Source organism: Vulpes vulpes, chromosome 7, assembly GCF_048418805.1.
Source record: "Vulpes vulpes isolate BD-2025 chromosome 7, VulVul3, whole genome shotgun sequence".
NCBI classification, from domain to species: domain Eukaryota; kingdom Metazoa; phylum Chordata; class Mammalia; order Carnivora; family Canidae; genus Vulpes; species Vulpes vulpes.
In genome coordinates, this window is record NC_132786.1 from 94,507,206 (window position 1) to 94,529,091 (window position 21,886).

Below are 21,886 nucleotides of genomic sequence, written 5' to 3' on the forward strand. Positions count from 1 at the left end.
GTGTCCATTACATGTGAATAAGCCTCATCCTGTTGAAGAGCACATATGGACTAAGTTAGCTGGCATTTTCCTTATCAAAAAATAAACAAGTCGGAACGTGGGTGTTCTGTCAATCAGAACACTTAGCCATGTTACAGGCTGCAACTGAAGTACAAATCCATTACCCAGACATAAAATACTTTACCAAAAAACAAATTAAATAGCTTTATAGCTCTTAACCGGATACATTGCCAAAATATGCAAAGGATGAAATATGTATGTGACTTCGAGAGAAGAAATTGAAACCAGGAGCCAACTATTTCTCAGCAGTGCAAATTATACCCCAGCTCTCTGTATTTTCATGTCTTGTCTTGTTTGTCTTATTTAGATGGTAAACTTAGTGGGGGGTGGGGAGAATCTGTCCCTTACTATATTCTATCAGCCAGTAAAGCGTATTCCTATTAGTACTTCTACTGCAAATAAATATTTATTGCCATCAAAAGGAATTCATTTTTTTAAACAAGAGATGATGAAGAAACCCAGAAGGTTTGATTCCTGGCCTACTATGAAAATGTGGATAAGACATTTCACCTCTCTTCTTATTTTCCTCTCTAATAAAATGAAAGCACCCACTTTCCCCTCCCAGGCCATGGTGTGAGGTTTCATTATACAATACCTGTGAAGTCAATTTAGCTCCTCAGAAGACTGGTGTTATATAAACAGCAAATATGATTACCATCATTGGGTTGAGTTGTGTAACATCCCAACATTTCAGCCAAGGCTTGAGAAGGGTGTTTGTAGGTTTACTATACTCTGTTTCTTAAAAATTTTGTTCTCACTTTATCATTATTACTAGACATCACTCTTAGTAGAAATTTATTCCTGGTATTAGTAAAACACTATGTTTCAAATTTAAAGCAGTTCAGTTCTGCGAACCAATTACGACAGGGAAGTACTTTATGAAATGTAGGCAAGTTCGCGCGGAGAAGAAGCTCCAGGTTCTTCCTCCCTTTTATTCCCCTAGAAGTCAAAAGGAGGTTTCGAAGGCAAGAATGCCTTTTGGAACTTTTTGGAACCTACTTCATTATCCTAGTAATTTCTAAAGTTTTAGTTTTTCCCTAAATGCATCCAAGATCACAGATCATGTTCAAGCGAACTAGAGCTATTATAAATAATGTCATTTTTTCAAAAGACCTCAAGGAAAAATTTCACTAATGTCATGGCCAAAATGCTCTTAATGCCCATACTTGGCCACATCCCTGTTTCAACTGACTTCACTTAAAACACATTTAAGGGCTAATGTTGCAAATTAATTCCAACACATTAAATAATAAGGACAATTAAATCACCTTACTTTTCTGCTCAAGGTCTCCAAAAAATTACAACAATGTGAAAGAAACTGCTCTTTTAGACAGAAAGATGAGCTACATCAGGTTTAGGCAAAGAGAATGCAGAGAGACATTTTAAAATTCTGAGTGCAGTTGTAATCAATGGCATATCTCCAGACTTTCTGAAGTTAGGCTCAGGCCCTGCCATTCTTGGGTTCAAATGCAAACTCAACAGCACGGCACATCACATAGTCATTTTCCTGGAATGACCCAACCTGGAATCTCAAGAATGGTTGCATTTATCCAGCTTCCTAATTTCTTTCTAGATTGAGCAATATATAAACAGCAAAACAACATCTCCACAAAATTAAATTTTAAAAAATAGAGTGTGAAACATTAGTCTTCCAAATATAGCTTAGTCTATTAAGAATGCATCATCTTCAGCTCTCCATTATACTCAGAAATTTCATCAGGAAATAGATTCCATCAGAAATCAGGAGGCATACCAAAAGATTACTTTTACTTTGCTGAGTCAGGTGAAAAAAAATATGTCCTGAAACATTTTGATCAACAGCAAAGTTTAAATTACATATAGTGTTTAAAGTCTAGGAATCTGAGAGCACATATAGAGAAATCAAAACATATATCCATTCAAAAACCATACATGCCAGATGTGGGCACTACAATCTAAGATTAAGAAGCTAAGGTATTCTTATATTAAGCCAAGCTCCTACTAAAATGTGTATTTCTGTTTTTATGATAATATGAATTCAGGAATTTTCCTGGAAAAATCTAATAATGATCCAAGATTACAAATACTAGGAATTGGGACATGATTAATTATCTTGTTCATCTAAGAAAAGGAATGGCTAAACCAATATTAGAAAAGGAAAAGGATATTCTTGCCTAGCTTCTTCCTGTGTGTCCAGAGAGGATGACTGGCTAGCACAAAGTGACCTACTTAGTTTATAACAGAGCCAAGGTAAAGATATCAACTTGATGAAGTTCACTGCTACTGTACTATCTCTTCATTCATCTGCATGTCTTGCTGGGGTTGTCTAAGTGAGTGAAATAAAGGGTACTAGATTCCTTTCTCCTAAATGACTAAAAATAAATTGAAACTCTTTCTGTTTGTAATAGGATTAGTGACAGAATAAATTAGAAGTCAGAAAACTATGGCCCTTGGGTCAAAGTGGGCAACCTACTTTTGTAAATAAAGTTTTACTGGACCACAGCCTTGTTCTTTCCTTTATTTAGTGTCTGTGATTCCTTTTGTGCCACCATAACAGTGGAGTTGAGCAGTTGCAATAAAGACCTTACGGTTCACAAAGCCTAACTTCTTCACTCTCTGTTCCTTTATAGAGACTAAAGCAGAGTTTAGTGCTAGATATAATTACTTTAAAATAAAAATATTTTCATTCAAAATTGAATTTAATTTTTCAGTGAGATGAAAGGAAGAGTAAGTCTCCCGTATAAATGACTATGCCTCAGATATGATCAAAATCACAAGTGCCATCCAAACTCTCAGTATTCCTTCAGATGTAAGACAGTGTACCATTTCATGTTGGGTATGCCAAGTTTGATAGACTTCTTATAAGAGAAATGAAATGACTCTTATTCTCTAGCATTTGATATAGAATCAGGTTCTGATAAACTACATTTCCGATTTTGGTGCCAAAACAGATAACATTTAAAATAGAAATAGCTCTTAAAATTCTGTTGATAGAGAAAAATAAACTACGCTGAAATCACAACCATTCTGCTTTGTTTTAGAAGTAAGGATTACTCTCTCAGGACAATGTTCTTATTTGTGTAATTTGGCTGGTACACCATAGTCACTTTCAAATTCACCATGGTATTTAACTTGCACTATCAATTAGAATCTACTCCCTGAGCTCATAATTGACAGAAGACAAGAATATATAGGACAACATAACAAGATAGGCTGCACAATAAATGGCTGGATTCAACCTAAAGCTTCTAGATTTCCAATTTGATTAGCAAAAATGGGGTGGGGAGGGTTGGGGGGATTGAGAGGGGAACGGCATCATGAATCAAATTCTCTACAGGTAATAACATAACACATTAACTGCCTACAGAAAAGGAAATAAATCTCAATTACTAAAAAAAGGCCCTCATCACTCAGTTGTCATTGTGTCATTCCTGCTTTGTAAAACACTTTCCATGCCTTGGAATTAAAAATCTGTTTCTAACAAATAAATACTCTGTTTTGTGATCATAATTACATGGCTTATACATTTTATTAAAAGACAATTCCAATGATTATTGGCTTATTCTTAAAAAAAAAAAAAAAAGCAGAGGAAAAGGGATTTAACTCTGAATTCTTCACAAGGGAAAAAAATCCCATCTCAGTTCAGCTGATCTGTAAATGTTAAACAATGTCGCCCTGCCATCTAGTGGCCTTCTCTGGGAACACAGTTTCAAAACTACTGGTTACTACTTTGAAACCCTGAATTGATTTTTCCTGTTAAGCCCAAAAGCAATCTCGTATCACTAAAAACACAAACTGTAAATTTAAGAATATTTATAAAGTAAATTAGATATATTTACTATAAATCCATGACAAACACATAAATTGATGACAGAGAATTCTCATTCAGTTGAAATAAAGTTACTGCTACACCAGAAACTGATGAGGTATTGTTTCTTTAAGAGTTTGAATTAAATCCGTAAAGATCTGTGGAATATATTTACCCATGCTATTTTCATAACTTCACAAATACCTACATTTATTAATTTAATTATTTTTAAAAGTCTAAACAATAGCTTCGAAAGATGAACATCATTTCAAAATCTTTCTGTAATATTTTAAATATAGATGACTAAGTCTTCACTTCTGCGTTTTGCTGTCTAGCACCCCAACTACCAAATTGTTTACGTACTCATTCCTGCATATTCTTTCACACTAAAATTCCCACAAATATTTAGAATAAGCACACCTTTAGCTTTAAAAATATAAAATTCTCTTGGAGAGAACTATTATCAGAACCTCCTTGATGAACGTTTGACAACTTTTTCTGTTTAGAGTGTACATGGAACCTTAAAATGTTAACATTTTCTTTATGTTTTCTCCTGACTGACTTACATATACTTTTATCAGAAGGTGTATTAAACAATTAAACATTAAATATTTATAAAAATTAAATATTTACAATATAGAGATATATAACAGGTTATTACAAAAAGATAACAGGTTACATATAGTATGAGAACATCATATGCAAGGAAATGCTGCTTCATTTATTTTCAAAATGTAGAAATATACATCTATTAACAATAAGATCTATATTATCTTTGTTTTAATATTTACTTGAAGGAACCATCCTGTATATCATCTACTAGTAATTTTTCTCTTCCTTCCTCTGGCCATGTCTAAAATCCTACGCGCCTCATGAAGGGTAAGATTAATATGGATGGAAAAGGATTTGAAGATTCAGGTGAAAAAGAAACAAATGTTACTTTCCTGAAGCCCACTTATATATTCTCAAACCCATATTTAAATATGTACAAACATATTTGTATATAGTCTCACATGTTTTACAAACACAGACTGCAAGATTTCTTGAGGGCTTTTAAAAATCTGGTCTCTTAAGTAATTGTGGTATAGTCTTGAATCTGCAAAATTGCTATCTCTGGTAACAAGAAGTATGAAAGTATTGGAGTCAGCAGCAAAGAGGTGGACATTATATTCTTGCATCTCAAAATTCTAAATATTGTATGTGTGCTTTCCATCAGTAATGCTCTTTGAATCTTAGTATACATTTTACTGCATGGATGTTATGGTTAATTCTTGTTCATTAAGGCTAAACACAAAAATTCAGTAGTGACTCACTGAGTTTGAAATTAACAATTACTGAAATTTACATCAAGGCTGAGCAGCAAGATTTGGTTTCATTTTATTTTATTTTATTTTATTTTATTTTATTTTATTTATTCATGAGAGACACAGAGAGAGTGGCAGAGACACAGGTAGACGGAGAAGCAGACTCCATGCAGGGAGCCCAATGCGGGACTCGATCCCAGAACTCCAGGATCACGCCCTGAACTGAAGGCAGACGCTCAACTGTTGAGCCACCCAGGCGTCTGAAGATTTGGTTTCAAAGTCACTCATATACACTCTAAACTTAGGTTGATTTCTTTTCCCCAAACTACTATTTAATTACCACTGGAGGCACTGATACAAGAAAACTCTTGACAAGCTTAGAATGCAAGGCTAGCTGACTTGATATGTAAGAAAAAATTATGTTTCATTTATATGAATATATATATATGAATATATACATATATATATATATATATATATATATATATTCTCAACTACCTCAATATATAATCGGCTTCTCCAAGTACTGGTTATCAATAAAACAGATTTTTTTTCATGGGGAGGGTGATTATGGAATGAGATGAAGTACCACAAGAGGCACAGAATACAATAATATTAGGGAGTTTTTTACAGTAAATAAAATAATGAGAAGGTCAATATGTTTTTACCTAGATCCTAACTTTAAATAGAGAAATTATGTATTAAATAAAAAGGTAATGCCTAAAATGAATCGATGTGTTTGTGGCAAATATTACTACATGACTTATGAACTCGCATTGTGGCATGCTTATTAAAAGGTCCAGGCACTCACTACATGCTTAATGACAGAAAATGGCCAGATCAATTTATAATCAAAATGTGTAACAGAGAACCCCACTGACTTACCACCAGGCCACCCTCTTTGTGTAAATGCTTACATTTTCCAAGCCTAGCAGGACAAGAAGTGGAATTGTTGTCATTCCTCCTTGGATCCATTCCTCCAGAGAAACTGTTCCGTCATGATCATAGTCAATTTCTTCCATCATTTCATGGAGGATCTAGAGTAGAGAAGATGAGGAAAAACTTGCAATGAATCAATAAAATAAATTTCATATGAGAGAATAAAGCATTTAATGTAATTGGTTACAACAAACTGGCAGCTAAGCATGGTATACAAATAAATATCTAGGTAACCTGGTACAGTGTCAATCCAATAATTGAGTATATAGTGGCTTCGTAATGATTTCTGGAACCTGACTTCTTATAATATTCAACTTTTAGAAATAATTGCTTAACTTTTTAATACTTTCTCACTGAATGGTACAGCTAAAATGAGAAGGTATCCTGTAAGGGTGAAAGTGATCTTTAATTGCTTTTTCTAGATTTTTTTAAATTCATATATATGCCAGATAATGTCTGAACAAATTAACTTCATGCCAAAGAGCTGAAATGATTCTTTGCTAAGTGGTAAGGGGTGAGGAAATTAAGTTGCTTTTAATTGCCTATCAGAACTTAATAAAGCCAAGAAGTTAAACCATCAAGTCATTTTTGATTAGATTTCTTTTCTAAAGAGGACTTGTACAAAGTGCCCCAAAATGTTCTCCACAGTATTTATTGGTAATACATTTGTCTCTCAGTTTGATAGCGGTAATAGCCGTATTGAATCCAAGGGATTGTCATGAGGGTTAGACGTGTTAATATACTGTAATGTCTTCAAAGAGTATCTAATATGTACAGTAAGTGTCATATAGATGTTGTTAATATTATAGTAGCAGAAACTATATGTGAGTTGCTAACATATTACCCGTGGTTGCCGGAATGGTGAAATACTTCCATTCAACAGCACCAAAATGGAAACATGGTACAGCCCCTATAAAGAAAATATTTCACCACCCTTATCTAATACAGAGATTTTAATAAATTCAGGGAAAAAAAGAAACACAAAGAACAGTAAGACAAAAATTTGAAAGGTGCAATAAATGGAATACTTGATATGCTGACAGAAGTGCTGTTTGCCTAAAAACTCTTGAACTTAGTAGATTGGTTTCTTTCTTCATGAAGTATTTGAAAATCAGGTTATTTTCCTTCATACAAATTTAAATATAGGTATTGAAAAGGAAGAGACTTTTTGGAATTAATGGTACTGAAATATTTTATTATTCCCAAAAGGAAAAATGAGAAATTATTTAAAATTTGGAAAACTGGTATAGGATCTTGTTAAAGGGCTGTCTGGATGGCTCAGTTAGTTACCATCTGCCTTCAGCTGGGGTCATGATCTCAGGGTTCTGGGATGGAGTCCCACATTGGGCTCCCTGCTCAGTGGGGGGCCAACTTCACCTTCTCCCTCTGCTGCTCCCCCTGCTGTGCTCTCTGTCAAATAAATAAATAAAATCTTTTTTTTAAGTTCTTGTTAAAATGTACTGCCCCCTTAAACACATTCTGATGAACTAGTAGAAATGAATAAACAAAAATGAAAACACAGAGCACTGTTTCAGATGGTTGATGCTTTCATTTGGTACCCAATAAATCTAATGTAAGAGCTTGGGTTTGTTTTTTTAAAAATCTCTTCCAAGGACAACTCAATCTTCCCTATTGACTGCCTGGACCTCAAATGTTCAATTATCTTTATTCCCATATGCAAATTGATCAGGTCTCTAACAGCATGTACAAAGGTACACACTGGTTTAAAATGAGCCATTAGGCAGGATGAGGCAGTCGCTATGAAAGCAAACATACTGCCCAAGGTAAGTCTTTTTATCTTCACTTTCTACAATTTATACTACTCATAGAAGTGGCAGATTTATCAGTGTGTGCCACAAATGACAAATAATGCTATGTAATTTTTTATTTGTATTTTCCCGTAAGTATTTTTCATAATTCGACTGCCTAGCCACCAAATGTTCCCTTCTTCAAATCATCCAGATCCCCTATTTTCTCAAGCGAGAGCCCCCTGGTATTTTTCGTGGGGAAGCACTGGTGCCCCCTTCTGTGTTGAAAAGTGATAGAAAAACATCTTACTTCCTCCATCACTCCAGGAAGACAAGAGACTTGCCTAAAGTTGGACAATATTCACAGGTATTAGGGTGAGTAGGTGGAAAAGCTGTTTTGGATGAACATAACCAGAAAGAACAACAGAACTTAAAAGAAGCCCCTTGATTTCAGTGAAAATAGTATTAAGATGATTCAAGCGGTATTCTTAGAATGAAATACATGTTACCACTACTTTATTATTCCATATATAAACAACAACTCTGTGAGCAATATCTGCATTGTGCACACAGGATATCTATTTCCACATCCCCTAAAAAGCAAAACCAGTTGAATTAAAACTTGGAAAACCCCAATCCCAGTAAGAATGGTGTTCCTCTGTTCGGCACAATATTGCATATGTTTGTTGTACTTTATTGGCACTAGTTTCCAAAGCAAAGGAAATGCTGTCACAGTTCTCTTATCATACAGTCATGCCACTGTCATGCTGTTATAAAGCTTTTAAAATTGATATAAAATGTAAATATAAGTAGTTTATATTTGTTTAATTCATTTACAATTTACTCAACTTGGTTGTTTTCAAGAATAAAGTAGTCAATAACATACTTACCAACTCACCCCAAAATATTACTTGTAGCTGAAGTCAAAGTTTCTACTAACCAAGCATCTTTTAATATACATTTGAATAATGTTGTACCTCTGGTATAAATATATTAAAAATAAGAAGTTTTTTTTTATGTTCTTATAAGCCTCTTGGATACTATTTCTTCAAACAAATTATTACAATTTTCTAGCTCTATCTTTAACTAGCTGAAGAGCTATGGGGAAGTTACTTTAACATTCTGGAGGCCCAATTTCCCTGTCTGTAAAGTAAACAAAATAGTAGTCTATATCTCAGAGAGTTGCAAGCACTGAATAACACATATATAGGAACCAACACAGTGTACTGTACCCAGTAAACTGTCATCATCTTTTTAATTGACTTCATCTTTCTTTAGAATGAATCTTTAGCTATTTCCATAAAAGGAAAATCATAGAAGATCATGAATAACATATATTAATTCTAACTAGTTTATTGCATGGCATAACCTTGGCAGTATCCATCAGCAGCTTCTGTTTACCTAAAGATATGTGAGACCACCATTCAAATAAATTTCCATGAAAAAGAAAAGCCAAAGTTACTGCTAAAACACCACATATATCTTTTCTTGTTCAGAAGACACTTTCGCTATCGAATAGAAATAGTCACTTAGGGTCATAAAAGAAAATATGAAAGGGCCTTCTAGAATATAGCCAACAGTTAAAATATCCATATACCTACTGGATTAAGTTCAGTGACATCCCACTCCAGGTACTCTGCCACATGCATCATCTGACTGATGATATTTTCTAGCTCCTGGAGAGGAGAAAGAGAGAGAAGAGGGAGGGTGAGAGAAAGAGAGAATGGATACAGGGTCTTTGTAAGTCTTTCAAACTCTGACTTGTAAGAATTGTTTTAACATGTAGCTCAAAAACCAAAAGTTACAAGATTTATTCCTATATTATATAGAATTTATATACATAAATTAATTCATATATATAATATATCCTTTTAACAGTCTGATTAACTCTTCATGAAAGAAGCACTTGAATATAAATTTATTTTGTATTTTGTCTAGAAATTTTCACCAGGAGAGGGCGCAACTACACACAAAAAAGATTTTCTTCCAGTAGAAGATTTCTTTAAAGAAGAAAATCTGACTTTGGAAATAAACATCTGATGAAAGTAGAAGCAGGCATATTTTCACAAGATGTGATGTTTAAGTCACTGAGTGTCCTGACCCTTTGGTTTGGAAACAGGTGTGGAAGGATGGAAGGAAGTGTTTGAGGACAACTGAGAGGTTTATTTTTATTCTGACACAGTGAAAACGTATATTGACTATTCTAGCCATTAATTGGTATAATTTGCTCTGCTAGAGGCATGTTCAGGGTCAAGGTTTGGAGGGTAAGTATATGTAGAGTTTATTTTATGAGGAAATAGAATTTTCGTTGGAATTTTCATATTAGTGTGCTCAAGTGTCAACTCTTTGAAGAACGGTTAGTTAATACATATGCCTTGACTAAGTAAATTAAAACATTTGCTCATACCTATTTATTTAATACTTTAGTTTTCCCCTACCTCCAGAAAAGATTAAGCATACTTTTGTACACGATAGTAATTTAAAATATAATCCCTGACATAATTAAAAGTGGTGTCTTACAGTATAATAATTTAAAATACAAGAAATATAAAAGAATAAGGTTTGAGAGCATATTAATAAAAATTATTATACTCAAACCTCTGAATTAATACATATAGTTAATATTCACAGAGTGAGGAAGGAAATATCGTAAAAAGAGGGGGGACAATGGATCCATCTGAGAAACGGGTGAAAGCTACATTCCTCTCTCCAGAAAAAAAAAAATGTAACCATGAGAATAGTGCTTACATAAACAGGTTGCCCCAGAAAAAAATATGAATATAAATATGTTTACTTATAACAGTTAAGAAAATTTTTAAACTAAAATACCTGGAATTGTAGGTTAGAATTGTGTGTGTGTGTGTGTGTTACTCTTTTTTTTTTTTTTTTTTTTTTTTTTGTGTCTGTTTATGCCTTGGTGGTTTGGAGTAGTGAAAGTCCCTGGACATGTTTTTATGAATGGAAACTCTTTTAGTGGACTATTATGTAGGTATGTGACATTAGATAAGTCATTTAACCTAAGACTCCGCTTTCTCATCAGTAAAATGACTATTCCAATCTTACCTAGTCCGTAGAGTTGCTGCAGAGTAAAAAAACTATAATATGAAATACACTTATACCGCTTGGTATACTGCAAGGGATCAATAAATATTAACTAGTATTATTACACATAGTGGTCATTTTTCAAAATGCCAATTTTCCTCTGTTTTGCCTGCAATATGTAAAGGGTTACACCTTTAAATTTCCAAGATAAATGACATCAGAATGTGCAATTTCAAACTGATAGTGAAGGAAATATACTGGAGTGGTAAGTTGTCTGGAAAAAAAACATAGAAATGAAATTCAGGCTTTTAATTACATAACAGATTAGTTTGATCCTAAAGTTGGGCATAAATTTATTTATGCCCAACTTATTGTTTAATATTAGAGGCATAGTTATCAATATCGCAATATACTATATGTTAACAATAACAACAAAAAATGGCCAGAGACCAAAAAAGCATTTGACTGAATTTTCCAATCAGTTGTCAACCCATGGCTAAAAGCCTAGTAAAGAAACATCCTTTTAATTTAATTAAAAAGAAACATTAAATAAAACAAATTTGCATTTAAATATAATTTGCATCAGTATAGTCAGAAGTGCTACAATAAGCATATGGAAATATATAGAAAGTCTAAACTCTTAGCTGTGAAATGCCACCAGAAAATGAGCAATATCATGTAGCTTAATATTCCTAAATGGATAACCGGACACTACAAGGCACTTAAAAATGATAGCATTTGAAAAATTGAAGAGACTTAAACATAAGGAATTCCACAATCACAGCATCAATTTAGATTGGTGGCCATTTCCTAAAGTAGGAATTATATATTTTTCTCCCTCTCTGGAGAAGCTAATGTGCCATTATCCTACTCAGTGTTACATAAATATGTATCTGACTTCATCGCTTTGCTTGTAGAATTCTTTTTGGCTTCTGATGAGGGAGGTATATCTGATGCGAAGAGAAACGCACTCATAATCAGAAGTAATCTTCACTTTAATCAATTTAAAAATATCAAAATGTGTTATTTAATGTACCTGTGTACTTCAAAATTTCCATAACCTGACACTATTTTTTTTAGTTTTATTCTATTTCCTTTATAGAAAAGTCAATAATATGAAAAAGATGTCATTAGCAAATATAAAATACATAATTGGATGGAACCTGAAATGGATTTATATTTGAAGCACTGATTTGTGCAGTAAAACTAAGAATCTAACTACCCCTCTGAAAACTATCAACGATTTGTGTATATTACAAATACAATAAATATTTAATTATTCCTTTCAGTTAAATCATATGGAGATGGTATTTTTCTCCTATTGCTTTTTATGACTAAAACGATAAAGAGTACAAGTTGCATTTAAATTGGATGAGACGTTTTAAAAAGTGGAGTTTGTTAAAGCAATTTGTAAATATATATACTTTAACAGCATAAATGACTAAAAGACTTTTAAAATGTGGAAAATGATAAAAAGATTAAATAGAATAAATAGACTTTTATAATTCCTTTCAATTTTACTGGTATTCTGGTTATTTTTCTTAGTATCAAACCTCAGATTTTTTTTTCTTTCTAGATCAATGGTCTCAACTTTCTCATGTATTATTCAAACAAGGTTGGAGTCTTTTTTTATCTTTCCATGCATAAAAAAATCACTTTTTTTCTAGTAAAATTATTCAATAGGACAATTGTAATCCTAACAGTTTTTTTTTTTCAGCTCACTCTTTCAAAAAGTCAGATGAGCAAAATGCTGTATGAGTGCATGGACATTAAATTAAGTCTGTCTTCTGTGGTAATAGCTATAAATTTATTCATTGCATTTTTCAGAACAAACTCCTTTGAAATTTTCACAGAAAATTTGAAGAAAAAAATTACCGAGCTGTCCAGGAAGCCATTCCCATCTGTATCATAGAGACGAAACATAACTAGAAATAAAAGAATTGTTGAAAAAAAATTAGAGGCAAGTAAGAATAACGTTAGTATAAGACATCTTCTTTACAATTTCTATTGTGTTTACAGCAAACATCCAATCCTCTCCTATTTGGAGAAATTGATTTATAGGATCATTTCTCAAGTTAATTTGAGAATAAATTAGTTAATAAAAATATTAAATATCATATATAAGTCTATCAATGTTATATATCTAGAAAATGAAAATAGGTATCATTGCTCTATTTTTTAATTATAAGATCATTAAATGAAAACTCAAGAATAAAAGAAGAGAAGGAATTTTAAATATTCAGAGTCTGGATATTTAAGGGCAGAGAGTAAGAAAAAACAAACTGATTCAGAGGTCTGGGAACCAAATTTGGAATCTGCGATCCACTAGTACATGAGCGTAGCTGAACACTATTTTATCTGTAAAATGATTTTTTTATCTGTAAAACCTGTCATAGGACACACTTGGGAAAGTTAAGGGAGGTGATACACACAAATGCATATCCAAAGCTGTAGATCACTACACAAATATGAGCCATTGTTTCGATTGATCCCTAAGCAGCATAGGAAAGGATTTATGCAAAATTAGGGGATTTTTCTGATAGAGGACAGCAAGACACAAAATGCATTATTATCATGGTTATAAGGGTGTACTTGTTGCAATCTGAGGTGTGCATTCATAAGGTAACCACTCTTTGAACTAAAGAAGGAAGAAAAAGAAGAGTGTTGTCTCTGTCGTAGTGAGCACAGGAAAGCAGAAGGATGGAGGGCCTCACTAGCCTGAGGATTCCCTCATAAATTCACACACCACCAGGAGACTACAGAAGAGGCTGCAGGTGCCATTTTAAGATAAACAGAGAAGAATGACACAGCTGTTAAAACAGAGGAGTGGAAGTGAGAGTTTTTGTTGGGCTTGTATAATTTCTGGGAGAATCTTGATGTCTGGGGTCTGGAATATAAAATAAAGACATTGATAACAAGGAGGCATAATTATGCAATAACCCTGATCATATATCTGTTAACTAATTATTATCTTTGTATTTAAAAATAATTATTAATCTCACCAAAGATATGACTATTTATTTATAAGATGCCATAGCGAGTCTGCATACAATTAATAGGAAAAAAATGCTTACAATCTAATCATCATGTTCTATTTATTGTAAAATGCAAGAAGACTTTAAAGATGTTAAAATGTAAGGGGAAAATGTGTACCTATCAAATTAAGGAACATAATGTTATGCTGGCTAATGATGTAAGTATCTTCATTTGCAAACCATAATGATTACCATTTCTCATATACCCAATAAATAACAAAAATTCATGAAAAAAAAAAACAAGAAAACTATCAGAACATGGGTACTAAGTAAGCACTTCAAGATTTTCTAGTAAAGCAGAAAATAGTAAAAATCACTTTATAAGTGACAAGAATTCACACATCACTCAAAGAATGGATTCAGTACCAGGAACAAGGCAAGTACTTTAAAAAAGTCTAACTGTATTGTAGAATGAGGGGCACTGGTGACTCTATAACTTCTCATTGTAATAAATGACTGCTAAACCATTTTTAGATGGCTAGATATATGGAAACCCTATTGGTAAACCTTCCTGGAAACATGAGCTCAAAGACATACACACTAGTGGACTCTGTGTGGGGGTATGTGCCATTCACTTTTGGCAGCATCTGAAGCTTCCTCCTATGCTCTTAAAGCCACACTTTACAAAATACAGTGACAGATGAAACACCAGAAACCCTTTTTTACTAGCCTGACTTGAAGGTAGAGTTTGCACATAATCAGAAGAAAAACCCAATTGATCAATCAGCTGCTAGTGACCCAAGAAAAAAAGAGGCTACAAAAATTCATGTGAGTAGCAGCAGTAACAGTGATCAGAGAGAGAGCAATCAGGGTCCTGGTTGTGTCACAGGTGTTGGCAATGAAGTGTTCTGCTCATACACAGAGAGGCAGCAGGGGGGTTTTCCCCAGTCCAAGTTTGTACTTAATTTCATCACTGATTCTAGAGAAGCATCCTCCAGATCTGGTTCTCTGACTCTCCTGATGATTCTCAGATTTCCTCAATATCATTTAAAAAATAATAACCTGGGGGGCCCCAGAGGGCTCAGTGGATCAAGCTTCTGATTCTTGGCTTTGGCTCGGGTCAGGATCTCCAGGTTGTGAGATCAAGCCCCCCCATCAAACTCCAAGCTGGACATGGAGTCTGCTTAAGATTCTCTCTCCCCTCTCCCTCTGCCACACATCCCCCTCTAAAAAAATAAAATAAAAATAAAAAATAATAGCTTTACTAAAAATAAAATTAACTAAAACTACACTGATTTTCTGACCCCCTAGTGAAACTGTGCACTCAACATTGGCACTTGCTTCACATCAAACATAAAGATTAGGTCAAAATAAATTTTAAGTTTAAACTAAACTTAAGTTAAACTTAAGTTAAACTTTAAGTTTAAACTTTAACATTAAACTATAAGAGTTCTAGAAGAAAATATAGGAAAATATCTTGGCAACCTTAAGATAAGCCAACATGAACCATAAATGATTTTTAAAAGAAAAAGGTAAATTAAGCTTCATCAGGGTTGGAACTTCAACTCATCAAAAAATAAATACATAAATAAGTGAAAGAAAAGAAATAAAAGAAAAAGAAAAAATAAGCCAGCCACAGACTTGAGAACTTTCCAGAACACATGTATCTGACAAAGGGCTTATTTCTTGAATCTATGAATAAACCCTGTAACTCAGTAATAAAATGAAAAACCACCCAAACAGAAAAGGCAAAAAAAAAAAAAAAGGAATATATATTTCAAAAACTGGAAGATACAGGAATGGGGAGTCAGAATAAAGTACTCAACATCACCAATAAAATAAAAATTTAAACCACAGAGACCATCATATTCTTTTAGAAAAAGGGCCTGGAATTCAAATTTGTTTGTATTTTCCCCCCTCAAGACCAGCTCCTCAAACCACTTAGCTTCCCAGCTTTAATTATTTAGAAATAGTGGCAAAGCAGGCTCTCCTCTCTCAGAAATTTGACTCACATGTACAATATGCCTTGACAATTCCCTGAAGTTTTCAAACACTTAAAAAAAATACTATGTCCAAACTTTCTAGTTGTTCCAGTAGGGATGTTGGTCTGAAAACACTTTGTTATTATCTGAAGTAGAAGTCCATATATTGAACACTAAATATAATGTACTCTAAATCTGACCAAGTCAAAATCAAGAATAAAAGTTTTCTTTGGTCCTGAATAAGAAAGAGAAATTCTAGGATGTTGATTTTCAGAGATAGGTCTATTTTCCTATTTTAAAACTGTAGTGGGGTCATGCAAAATAGGAAATATTGAACATGCCTATCCACCTTGGCTTTTCATTGAAATGTCATTGTAGTAAGGTACAGGATCAGCCTAAATCAACAAGCACAAAGAAAATGTGAGAGGAAAAAACCATCAAGTTTAAGAAACTGGGAAACAAATGATGACTGATTAGAAACCGTAAGCTGGTAATGAAATAGCAAAGACTTGCCCAGAAAGGGTGATGAAATGGAAAACAAAGTGATATTCTTCACAGAAAGAAGTCAGACCCTCCAATACCACTCTTCACACCTTACAGCTCACAGTTTGCCAGCTCCCTACCCCAGCAGAAGACTGGATGCCTGGGCTCAACAGCACTCAAACCAAGGGATGCTGAGCTCAGGATGCCCAGGACTTTTGAAGGCAGGGGTACTATACCAAAAACAAGGTATTCTGTGAAAGTCTAAATACTGAATATTGAGAGTAGATGTCCACTCTTCCTTATCTCCAGGGAGCCCCACTTAACCCTCACCCATACATCCACCTACAACTCCACACCAAGGAGTCCTTTCAAAACAAGTCATTTGGGGAAAAACAACAACAACAGCTACACAGCAGAGAGGAAGAAAAAAATCCTGTAAGAGGAAAGTTGCAATCCCCAAAACAAGAAGAGGAGCACATCAGAATCATGCTGAGGACAAAATGAATCCTCTGTGAAGATAAAAGCATAATAGAAAAAGTAAAACAAAAAATTATCACAGATGTTGAAGATGTCCCAGATATAAAAAAACAAACAAAAAAGATACAGGAGAAGATAAGTTGGAAAATAAGAAAATAAAGAAAAAGGGATGCTTGGGTGGCTCAGTGGTTGAGTGTCTGCCTTTGGATCAGGTCATAATCCCAGGGCCCAGGATCGAACCCCACATCAAGCTCCTTGCAGGGATCCTGCTTCTCCCTCTGCCCATGTCTCTGCCTCTCTCTCTCTCTCTCTCTCTCTCTCTCTCTCTGTCTCTCATAAATAAATAAATAAACCTTTATAAAAAAAAAAAAGAAAGACAAAATAATTCAAATTCCTATCTTGAAGTGTCAACATCCACAAATAATGGTTCCGGGAAGACAGAACAAGTAAAATAAATGAGAAAATAACAATGAAAAGAAAAGAACAAAGGAAGGGTATAAATTTCTAAACCAGAATTTATGGTGGAGGATTTGGAAATTGATTAATTAAATAGAAATAGAGAAACTAATGATATAAAGAAAAGAAGACAGTAATCAGCACAATGGAAAATACCTATCTTCAAATATTATTATAAGATTATTTCTTCTGAGAATTTCAAAGTGAAGTTAGACTCCAAGGCCAAATGAAACATTGAACAAATAGTTCTTATTCTTAAAACTAAAGTTACAAGGATATAGATTTTTAGGTGCAAAAATATTTTAAGCTCAATATTAAAATTACTCTGTCAACATGATAGCTTCCAAATGTGGGTACCTTTTTTAAAGTTCCAAGCTAGTTTAACCCACTTTTTTTCTATTTTTATATTCATGTAATTTCCCTTTATATTGGAACAATTATGCACCCACACATGAATTTGGTTAAAAGATCAGGGCAAAGGCATATTATGCAATATAAGGTTCATTCTTTATATCTAGAACTTTTTCTCTTCCAAAAGATTTGTAAATTTTCAATTTGTCTATTTTCTCCTTGAATATCCTACTAAATACACTCTGGTGTTTTTATACTTGGCATAATATATTACTGACAATAAAGATATTAATATTGACTTTGCTATTAAACATTAAAAAGTGTATTTTTAAAGGCATTTAAGCTGGAATTTTTTAATTCACAATTTTTTATATACTTTAAGACCAATCGAATAAGTATTCTGGGCAGAGGTGAAAAAAATTAGCTGCTTGAGTTTGTGACATCTAATGTAATGAAGCAATATTTTCTCCTTTGTTTCCTTCAGAGAAATGACAATAAAGATAAGGACAGGAAGCTTTTCAAAATAAAAAGAGCACTTATACAGTAAGGCAGAAATCTCAGGTATTAGTCATAGCCAGCTAACCTAATGCTATAATTAATAACCAGTCTCTCTGGGCTTTGGTTTTTTCATTGACACTATAGGGCGACTGACGATCTGATCTTTAAGATTTCTTCAGTGTTAAACCTAACGGTTCTACAATTAATACTATACATAACAGGGGATCCCTGGGTGGCGCAGCGGTTTGGCGCCTGCCTTTGGCCCAGGGCGCGATCCTGGGGACCCGGGATCGAGTCCCACATCGGGCTCCCGGGTGCATGGAGCCTGCTTCTCCCTCTGCCTATGTCTCTGCCTCTCTCTCTCTCTCTCTCTCTGTGACTATCATAAGTAAATAAATAAAAAATTAAAAAAAAAAAAAGAATAATTCTTTAAAAAAAAAAAATACTATACATAACAGTAACTTTAACATAAAGATTAGTCTTCATTATCTGTGAGTCAATTATCTATTTTGGGGTTATTTTCCAATCTATTTCTCTAGTGATACATTTTCATTAAATGTAAGCTAACAAAAATTATTCTTTTTAAGTCACTAATAACTTAGAAACACCAATCCAAATGTGAACAGTATATATTGTAAAGTCACAGTTTAGGGGCCTGGATGGCTCAGTTGGTTAAGTGTCTGTCTTCAGGTCAGGTCATGATCCCAGGGTCCTGTGATTCTGCTCTGTGTCAGTAGGCTCCCTACTCAGCAGGGAGTCTGCTTCTCCCTCTCTCTCTGCCCTTCCTCCCCCCTTGTTCTCTTTCTATCTGTCTCTCAAAAAAATAAATAAAAACTTTTTTAAAAAGTCACAGTATAAATTAATTTAGTATTATTTCATGCCTTAAATAATTCACATTATTTTTCTCTTCTCAAGCACCCATTGATTTCAATACAATTCTATTTAAGTATCATTTACTGAACATCTGTCTGTTGAAATATACACACACGTGGTAGGTGCTAGGGTGGGAAGTTAGACACAGTGCAAGGGTGTAAGAAAAAGTAAAATGAATTTGATTAGGAGGTTGCAAGAGGATTCATGACATGAGCTGGGCCTCAAGCGTATACTGGACTGGGCCTGATAAATACTGAGAAAGAACACCCCCAGCAAATGGACATTAGAAGCAAAGGTATAAAGATTGAAAAGTTCAGGGTTTGTCTGATGATTGACAAGTCGATCCATGTGATGGGGACACTGCCCATGGTTATGTGTGCAGGTCAAAGTCAAATGCAAGATTGGAAAATTAGATGGGGGTCAAGTTAAGGGCTCCAGTTTATGTCTTATTCAACAGGGAACTATCAAAGAGATGCATTCACCCTGAGTCAGAAGACAAAGAGGAAAGAACATGTCTGGAAATTGACAAGTTTTAGGTAATTTGAAAGGAAGTTAGAAGAATTCACACCTAATGAACGAGATGATGATTAAATAGGTAGGTGTTGGAAAAATGAAGCATCTGGATTAACTTTTACCTAGAAGAAGTTGATGACTACAGAACTACTGAAGGCACTGTGGGCCAGCTGAGGTTTTGAGCATTCTACCACACACAGAATTATCTTATTTTACTAAAGCTCTGACACCTTGGCATATAAGCAAAGAAACTGGGTGCCTAAAACTAAAGTGTCAAAGAATGATTGGCATCATGGATTATAGGGTCAGTCTACAGTTGGAAGGATGAGGGTCAAAACAGCACCAGGCAAATTCAGGAGGAAGGGAAATGGTTAAGAGACAAGAATACTTATTTATATTTCACTGAAAAATCATTTATATGAATTAGCAATTGTGAAGGAATTTATGTGAGCAAATATATTGCTTCATTTAATCTTCATAGCAAACATATGAGATAGATATTACTATGATTCCCATTTTACTGCTGGAGAAACTGAAGTCTAAAGAGTTTGCTTGTTTGTTTTTAATGTGTCCCAGTTCCTCTTAAGTATCAAAGCGAGGATGCATTCAATTAATGAAACCAAGAGTCTAGGCTCTTAAGTACTGCCTATATTTAAATTAAAAGTAAGAGAGGGAAAAGTTAAGTGACCATAGTCTGTGGTCAAAGTAAAACATCAGAGTTTAAGATTTTAGAATGAAGGCAGTCTATGGAAATTACAAGGCATGGGGTATTGTAGCAGAAGTGGGTGGCTAAAATAAAATGGGAGTGAGGTCACAGAATTTGAGGATTGCAAGGAAAGTAAAAGAGAGAGCTACTCTCTCTCAACAAATGTATTGGCTCTCAACAAAGTATTATAGCAGGTGTAATGTGAAGAGGGCAAGTCAGTCTTGGTACAGTGTTCTCATCCATGCATCAGGATAGTTGGTAACTGACACCAACAAGGACAGAGAAAAAATGGAATCCTCCACAACCTAACACATACACACAAAAACACGCATGTGTGTGCACACATGCCTAAATAGTCTATGAGGTTCCATGGCAGCAGGTGAATAAACACCACCTACTTGATAGGTCCTCAACAGAAGCAACATTCTCAGTGAGAAAATATGATTGGAGGAAGCAAAGTAATGCGAAGAAACAGCATACTATCAGTGGAAAGTTCAAGAGCTTTTGTTTGTTTCTTTTCATTGGAAAAAAAAAAAGAAGATCTTTATTCTAAACATTGTGTAAATGCCTGGCAGAAAAGACAAGTGGGAAGAGGAGAGGTGACAGTAAGTGACGAATAGATTTACAAGACATTATTTTGGGGGGAAAAGTATTCCTTTTATAAACATTTACAACAATACCATTATTTTACTGAATAACCCAGGTAAAAGAACCTACCAAATTCAGCAATTCTGAGAAACAATCGTCCTTTCAGAGAAATTGTGTGTGTGTCTGTTTTCATGGAACAGAGGAATGACATAAACCAGTGCTCCTCAAAATGTGGTCCCTGGAGCAGCAACATTAGCATTACTTGGAAACTTGTTGTAAATGAAAATTCTAAGGGCCTCCCTCTAGGCTTGCAGAATTGCCTATTTGGGGCCAGAATAAGCTGTGTGTTCATAAGCCCTGCAAGTGATCATATATATGATAAAGTTTAAGAACTTCTGCCTAAGCCAATGTGCAAGCATTCTTTTCTATTTAGGTACCTAGAAATTAAGATGCAAATTTAGTGTTCGCCAGCCAAAGTTAATTACATTAGGCACTTGCTTATATTTATTTCTGTGTTAATTTTAATTACTTTATCCTATTTTTTCTTTCCTCTGGTTTATATTGGGTTTAATAAGTCACAACCCTTTCGGAAATAGGCATATATTAAATTAACCACAAACATTAAATTTCTTTAAAGTATTACTGATAATGAATTTAAGGTTTAAGATATAAAAATCTAGGACTCTAGAAGAATTCATTGATGTTCAGAGTTTGTAAATGTTTTATTGTATAAGAGGAACAGTGTCCAGTCCATTGACAAGACAGCGAGTGAGAAGAATGGATTCTGATTTTACTGATGCAGAAAGAAGCCAGGTACTGGCATTTAAAAAACAGACAAAAAAAAAAAAAAAAAAAACCTCTAGAGAATTAAAGATCAGTTTAAGTGCCTCCAAATCGGAGGACAGGAGAGATGAAAACTAGAGCAGAGCAGGGACAGAGGCACAGCCTTCATGTGTTCTGAAGCTGACATTCATCTACTTCGAAGACTCTGATGAAAATCATAGTGATGGTGCCAGGCCCTAATAATTCTACCTATGACAAGAGTCTGAAGCAACAGTTAAGGAAAAGGGCAAACATGCCTGGATCTGAAGCAGGCTTGAAAAG

The 21,886-nt window shown here is 34.1% G+C and overlaps 1 protein-coding gene across 15 annotated transcripts in view; it reads right to left on the bottom strand.

The window, feature by feature from the left end:
- The window catches only part of DGKB (diacylglycerol kinase beta), a 694,527-nt gene that overhangs the window by 491,655 nt on the left and 180,986 nt on the right, over positions 1 to 21,886 (bottom strand). For all 15 annotated transcript variants that reach the window (XM_072764436.1, XM_072764448.1, XM_072764442.1 and 12 more), the window contains 3 exons: positions 12,756 to 12,805; positions 9,440 to 9,514; positions 6,069 to 6,188 (listed from right to left, as the gene is read on the bottom strand). In XM_072764436.1, coding sequence (XP_072620537.1) covers positions 6,069 to 6,188; positions 9,440 to 9,514; positions 12,756 to 12,805 — 245 coding nt within the window. The remainder of the gene's footprint in view (positions 1 to 6,068; positions 6,189 to 9,439; positions 9,515 to 12,755; positions 12,806 to 21,886) is intronic.